The sequence below is a fragment of the Patiria miniata genome, unplaced genomic scaffold (assembly GCF_015706575.1).
Source record: "Patiria miniata isolate m_02_andy unplaced genomic scaffold, ASM1570657v1 HiC_scaffold_11, whole genome shotgun sequence".
NCBI lineage: Eukaryota > Metazoa > Echinodermata > Asteroidea > Valvatida > Asterinidae > Patiria > Patiria miniata.
In genome coordinates, this window is record NW_024037049.1 from 5108838 (window position 1) to 5116865 (window position 8028).

At 44.8% G+C, this 8028-nt stretch overlaps 1 protein-coding gene across 1 annotated transcript; it reads left to right on the forward strand.

Annotated features, from left to right (window-relative positions):
* Positions 1–2305: 2305 nt before the first annotated feature.
* Positions 2306–5677, forward strand: LOC119741082 (uncharacterized protein K02A2.6-like). The gene has a single exon (XM_038216750.1). It carries the CDS (start codon positions 2306–2308, stop codon positions 5675–5677), a length of 3372 nt encoding a protein of 1123 aa, XP_038072678.1.
* Positions 5678–8028: the final 2351 nt, after the last annotated feature.

Consider the following 8028-nt stretch of genomic DNA (forward strand, 5'->3'; position numbering starts at 1 on the left):
ACCTAGTTATTCAATCAATTCACTAAGCCTCAGTTAATAAAATAGGAAAAAGGGATAGGGTATGCAGAGAAAAAAAAAGGGTTTTTAAAACTAGCAAGATACTGTTTTGGGTTCAACAAGTTTCAATTTAATAATCAATAAGAGTACATCTGTTCTGTGCTGAGTGTGATTCTTGCAATGACTCTCCGCCGGCAAAGTACAACGCCCTTGTTCTACAAGTCTAACGAAGCTTGCGGGGAACCTCCAAACCGATACCGCCTTACGCATGACTGCAACAATTAGTCTATTAACGCGCTGGCTACGCAGATTTCTGCGGCCGCAATAGCTGGCTGTGATGGCAGCAGACCTGGTTGGGACCGCTTCAATGACGTCAATACTGGTCAAGATCGACCATCTGGAAAATAGGCTCCCCAAGCTGCCTGTGATATAAGTGGCTGATGCTCACTGTCCCGGTTTAATGTTATGAAAAATAATCAAACATTTAATTTTTAAATGAGAAAATAGTCCTGGTGACTAAAAAAAAAATCTATCACAGTGTATTCTTCAAAAGTGCAGAATATTTGCATTTGTGGTACATGTACCGATATCGGTCTATTGAGGACGCAAGTCAAAACGATAATTTCTGTGGATGTGATTTGTTATTTATACAACCACTAGATGCTTATCATCCTGCAATGCTTCAACACTGACACTGAAAAATTTCGGGGTTACTTGAACTATGTAAAAATATGATTATCAATGGTTGTAAGCAATGACGCCAGAATGGCCACAATGTCACCATGGCTAGCTGCAGACTAGAGCAATAGCAATAATGAACATTTGAGCAACACAAGAAGAACTTATACGGCAGAAACATATGGGGGAATTTTATGAATGGACATTTTATGTTTTAAAACACAAACTACTGAATCTTTACAGGGGCAAGGGCTGCAGTGGGAGGGGTAAGGGCTGCAGCAGGAGGGGCACGGGCTGAGGTGGGCGGGGCAAGGGCTGCAGTGGGAGGGGCAAGGGCTGCAGTGGGAGGGGCAAGGGCTGCAGCAGGAGGGGCACGGGCTGAGGTGGGAGGGGCAAGGGCTGCAGTGGGAGGGGCAAAAGCTGCAGCAGGAGGGGCAAAGGCTGCAGCAGGAGGGGCAAGGGCTGCAGTGGGAGGGGCAAGGGCTGCAGTGGGAGGGGCAAGTCTGGTAAAAAGTACTGCAATTTTGGAAAGAGAAGTAGAGAACAAAAAATGTGTTAGTATATATTAATTCAAGTCAATTGTAATGTTAATGCTCCCTTGCATCTGCAGCTTAACACTTTTCAAATCGGTTGTGTACAAATATCAAGCCTTTAATTAAATAATGTCTTAAATGTCGGTACTTTTCCTTCGTGAGAAATGTATTAATAACTTTCAAACCCTGGATGGCAAACTTTACTTCGATCATGTGTTATAAATAGTACTGTTGTGTGTTCTTGGATATTCTCCAGCACTGCAACCGCACACGCATGCATCCTCTGTTTCATAAGGAGATTATTTCATGTTCTTTCCATGTTGCAATGGAAATATATGCTAGCTATGCCTTCTGTAGCGATTCCCATCTAATCGATGCATTGTAGCAAGTCTAATCCATGTATCCCAGCATGCATCTCTCCTAACATGGCCGCTTACATGTTCGTATGTGAACTCGTGTTGTCGTCTAATAAACCTGGAATAGTTCCCAACATATCGGAGTCTATAACTTTCTTCATGGTGTCAGTAAGTACAGGATTCGTTTCTTAATACATCATGGCTACTTTCGGCAATATTGGAGAGTTTTGTGAAAAGAAAGAGACATGGGAAATGTACACTGATCGTCTCGGCGAATATTTCGCGGCGAACAATATCTCCGACGCAGCACGCAAAAGGGCCATACTCAACTCTGTCGTTGGTTCACAAACATATAAGCTGATTAGCGATCTTCTTGCCCCTAAGAAACCAAACGAAGCTACATATCAAGAACTAGTGGACAGACTTGAGAAGCATTTCAAACCCACAAAGTCTAGCATCATTGCTCGCTTTCAATTCAACAGCCGCTGTCGGCGATCTGGTGAATCAATCGCCGAATATTTAGCAGCACTACGGGCACTGGCCAGTGACTGCAAGTTTGGCCAAAACCTTGATGAAATGCTGAGAGACAGACTTGTGTGTCGCGTGCAGAATGAACGCATCCAGAAATCCCTGCTTGCCCAACCAGAGGACAAACTTGACCTCAAGCGCACAGTGGAACTTGCACAATCAATGCAGCTCGCAGGTGATCAGGCAAAGATGTTGTCAGCCTCTACCAGCACAATGGCTGAATCAAATACCACTGTCAACGCTTTCAAAAAGAAACAAGCTCAACGCCCAAACAGACCAACATGGTCAAATCAACGGCAGACATCTGCACGCAGTAGTTCTACACAGCAGCAAAAGCCCAGAAAACCTTGTGGAAATTGTGGAACTTTTCACAAGAGGCGCGAATGCCCAGCCTATGGCAAGACTTGCCACAAATGTAACAAAAAGAATCACTATGCTGATTACTGCAGAAGCAGCCGCCACGTCTACACAGTAAACCCCGATTCATACTCGGAGGAAGACGAACCTGCCGTGGATGAGCAAGAATTATTTTACGTTCGAGCCGTGGACAACACCAACTTGAACTTGAAACATGACATCCACGCTACGCTTGTGGTGAATAACACACACGTTCCTGTCCAACTTGACACTGGTGCACGTTGTAACGTCCTGCCCATGAATGTTTACAATGTCATCGCACCACCTAAGTCCATCGATAATTCAAAGTCAACCAAGCTCATCGCTTATGGAGGAACCGAGCTCCACACAGTTGGACTAGCTACACTGCCATGTCGCGTTGACTCATCGCTGACTGACCACAATATTGACTTTCACATTGTTGACACACAAGTGAAAGCTATCCTTGGCTTAACCGATTGCCTCCGTCTAGGCCTGCTGTCTGTCAATAACTTGGTTTACCATGTCTCCAATGACACCACATCGCCTCAAGTCTTCAAAGACTACGAAGACCTGTTTGACAGCTCGCTCGGGTCACTACCAGTCATCTACACCATGACCATAGACCCCAATGCTACGCCGGTTGTCCGACCCCCACGTCGCATCCCTGCTGCAATGCAAGACAAGGTCAAGTCCGAACTGCAGCGGATGACTACCCTAGGCGTGATCACTCCAGTCTCCGAACCGACAGACTGGGTTTCCTCCATGGTCGCGACTCATAAGAAAAACAGCGAAGAAATCCGCTTATGCATCGACCCTCGCGACCTTAACGAAGCACTGAAACGCCCACACCACCCTACCCGAACAGTAGAGGAAGTCGCTGCCAAGATGGATGGTGCGACAGTTTTCTCAGTGCTTGATGCTAAATGCTCGTTCTGGCAGATCCCCTTGGATTACGAATCATCACTGCTGACTACATTCAGCACGCCATATGGCAGATACCGCTATCTTCGCATGCCCTACGGCCTCTGTTCTGCCTCCGATGTGTACCAGAGAACCATGGAGCAGATATTCGCCGATCTGCCATGCTCCATCATCGTAGATGACATACTAGTTGGTGGACGCACTAAAGAGGAACATGATCGAAACCTCAAAACTGTCCTTGATCGGATACGCAAAATCAACATGCGCCTCAACCCTACAAAGTGCCGCTTCGGTCTTGAACAAGTCTCATATGTCGGTCACGTCTTCACCGCCAGTGGTCTTAAGCCTGACCCAGCCAAAGTCAGTGCTATCACCGACATGCCTCCACCCAACGACGTTACTGCCCTACAACGCTTTCTTGGCATGGTGACATACCTGGCCAAGTTTGTACCCAACTTGAGCGACTTAACAGCCCCACTACGCGAGCTCACACATAGTGACATCCATTGGTGCTGGCTAGAGCAACACAATGCCGCATTCCTAGCAATCAAGGACAAGATTGCTAATGCGCCGACACTCACGTACTTTGATGTCCGCAAGCCAGTCACGTTGACCTGCGATGCCTCCAAGTTTGGCCTTGGCGCAGCCTGCCTACAAGAGGGTGCCCCTGTCGCGTATGCTTCACGTACCATGACTGACACTGAACAACGCTACGCACAGATTGAAAAAGAACTGCTTGCAGTTGTGTTTGCTTGCACCAAGTTCCACGACTACATATACGGTAAAGACATCGTAGTCGAAACTGACCACCAACCATTGGTCACCATCGTCAAAAAGCCTCTGCTGAGTGCCCCTGCGCGGCTTCAACGCATGCTTCTCCGGTTACAGAGGTATAACATCACCCTCGTGTACAAGAAAGGAAAAGAATTGTTCCTTGCCGACACTTTGTCACGTGCACCCTTGACAACGACCGGTACTGAAACTGATGACCTGCAAGTCATGACCCTCCTGTCAATCTCTGACATGCGACTTGAACAGCTCAAGAAAGCAACTGCCTGTGACTCTGCCATGCAACAGCTCACTGATGTCATCAGTCGCGGATGGCCTTCGCATATCAACAATGCCCCACCAAAGGCCCACCCCTACTTCGCGTTCAGAGATGAACTGGTTCTCGACCGCGGTATCATCTTAAAGGGACATAAGGCCATCATTCCCAAGTCACTACGTGCAGAATACATCCAAATACTGCATGAAGGTCACCCAGGCATCGAGGCTACCAAACGCAGAGCCAGAGATGTAGTTTACTGGCCATCAATGTGCCTTGATATCGAGCAGTCCGTCTCTGGATGCACAGTTTGCAACGCTACCAAAGCCCATCAACAGAAAGAACCACTGAAAAGCTACCCCCCACCCAGCCTACCATGGGAACACATTGGAGTTGACCTATTCCATTGGAACGGTATGGATTACCTAGCCCTTGGTGACTCATACTCCGGCTGGTTTGACTTCGCTTCACTCGACAACACCTGTGCCTCTACAGTCATTGAGGTACTCAAGAGACAATTTTCCATCCATGGAATCCCCCGCATCGTTATCAGTGACAACGCACGACAATTTGATTGCTTCGCCTTCAAACAATTCGCACAGTCATGGGGCTTCCAGCATACAACCAGCAGTCCCCATTTTCCCCAGTCCAATGGCCTTGCAGAAAGCTCTGTCAAGCGCGCCAAACAACTCCTCGAGAAGACAAAACGCGACGGTTCAGACCTCTACCGAAACCTGCTGAACATTCGCAATGTCCCAACCAACCCCCAGCTTGGCTCACCTTCCCAACGTCTCATGTCACGGCGTCTTCGCACAACCATCCCTACCCCGACGCCACTCCTTAAACCTGCCATTTACACACGCGTCACAGCACAGTTACGCAAGAGGCAACAGCAACAGAAGTCTTCATATGACAAATCTGCCAAGCCCCTCCGACCACTGAAACCAGGGCAAGTTGTCCGTCTACAATCACCCAAAGGGCACGATCAGCTTGGAATTGTCCAAAAGCATTCCAGAAACCCCAGATCGTACATCGTCAATGCCCAAGGCACACTCTACCGCCGCAATCGGAGACACTTATTGCCAGTCCCTGAACCACCTCCACAGCAACAACACTCACCTGACTTCTACTTACCGCCACAGGATCCACTGCCTCAGCCTGCCATCCCCCACGCACCTCCACCACAGCCAGTTCTCACTCGATCCGGTCGCATCTCGAAGCCAAATCCTAAATACACTTAACAGTTTTGTGTGACTGTTATTGCTTTGACCACACTGGATTTGTGTTGTTGATCCAAATTTCATGCTGATAACTTTGGACTGTCCTCGACTACTGGACTGTTAGTAACTACATTTGCCTACTCAACATGTGTTATGTGTTGTACACTCCAAAGATGAGGGCAGAATAATCCCTTGTACACACATCGAGTACTGAGACAGTCTATCTCAGTACTCAAGGCATTTGAGTTTTGTTTGTTGTTTTTTTACTATATTATTGGTTTAACCCTCTGTTTGTTTTTCAGAGGAAAGGATAGTAATTGTTTATCTTGGTACATTTACATAACCAGTGTGTCTTTTAAATATTCATTAAGTGTTTTCAAATCAGTGAAATACTCAGACTTTAAATTACCAGACTCCAGTTTACAAATTCACTGATCAAACAAATGTTTATTTCATAAAGCTGTTTTATTCAAAATGTTAAAACTAAACTTAGAAGAGAGGATGTAGCGATTCCCATCTAATCGATGCATTGTAGCAAGTCTAATCCATGTATCCCAGCATGCATCTCTCCTAACATGGCCGCTTACATGTTCGTATGTGAACTCGTGTTGTCGTCTAATAAACCTGGAATAGTTCCCAACATATCGGAGTCTATAACTTTCTTCACCTTCTATTAAATGGAAAAAAATCAGCAGGATATGAATTATGCACTTAAGTATTTCTTTATGAGATAGTTTACCCCTAACAGTCCTAATCCTTACATTTTTATATGATTTTTCACACACCCTAGGGAGTTTGGGTTCAATTTGATTCTGTATATTGACATGTAATACTGACATCTTATCAACAATTAAATATCTCCCAATTAATATCAACCAATAAGGGACATAAGGGGAATGCCCTAATTAAATAATGATTACCTATTCAGGCCAACAACTTAAAAACCACTGGACTCATCCGGATTAGAGTAGGAAATTGTTTAAGTCTCATTCTTTTTCTCGAAAAGGAATTAGTGGTAAAATGGAACAGGTTCTCCAAAGCAATGTTTATCTCTTGAGGTCTAACAATGGTTGCTACGGGGAGGGAATATAGCTGGAATGCTGATGTTTGGAAAGGGAGAGGGTGTCAGAACAGATTTATGAAAATTCATGATCGCCAAATCCTCTGTCGAAGTGATGTTATTGTTGTTCACATCCAACAATGACGCAGGAAATCACTGGGAATGCAGCCACGCCGTGTTATTGGTCTACTTGTGTAGTAAAGCAGCACGGATTATAAACTTGTAACAAAGCGGGGATCATTTGCGGGTCCTTGGGTCCCGCGTCCTTTCTTCAAAATCAGCGACGGTGGAGAAAATGGGGTTTATGAGGCACTTGAATGGGAGTTGTAAGCAACGCATGGAAGCCGTAGCATTAGCAATCTTGCCTTCATTGTTCGTAAATCCCTTTTTTTATTATTACAATAGCTGCTACAGGAGGAGTAAAAAATACGAAGGGTTGTTTATCAGACTGCTGGAATAAGCCTGCGCTTTGTCAAAGGTTCTAATTCAACAAAGGAAAACTTGGCCATACATGTGCTTTGGCCATACATGTGCTTGCTGAGATATAATTGCTTCTCGAGCTAAACTACTTCAATGGCGCTAATTATCCCTGATCTCAATGCCTGAACTGTTGTAGTGGTTTATGGGTATTTTTTTTTTATCAAGGTAACCCATACTGTGACAGCTAATAAATACAAATGAATTTGATTTCTCTGCTAACATAGAAAGACAACTATGAGAAAAAAATTAGAGCTAGGTACACAAAAACAAGTTTCCTAATAGGGGCTGTATCATAAGTCCGACACCTCATAAGTCCAAAATTTCGGACTTATGAGGCATTGGACCTATGAGGCGTCGAACTTTTGAGCGGACCCCTCGTAATATATAGCATCATGAAAATGTTTGATAAACGTTTAATATACATGTATGTTCAAAAGTCATGAACACAAATTACTTCTATAGAAAAAAACAACATCTTTTTAGGGGCCAAACTTCTAAAGTTATGGTTCTGTCAAAAAGGCCAATGGGAGATAACACTTTATTCCAAATTATGATAAAATGTCTGTTCCTTGCTCTATGGTTGTACGCACCACGCTACAAAGGAAATGTACTTTTAACAGTCATATCAATATACAGTCTCGTCAACTGCCAATTGTAATAAAGTAAGGGTGCTATTTAAAGAAACCCTTTCACTTTATGCCACAACAAACAAATAAATGGCTCTTCACAAGAGGGCAGTATTTATGATGTCTGCACTGACTAACTGGCCTGGCCATGAATTGGCACTAGAGGGGGCACTTCCATCTTGCTTAATCAACCACAACTATTTTTC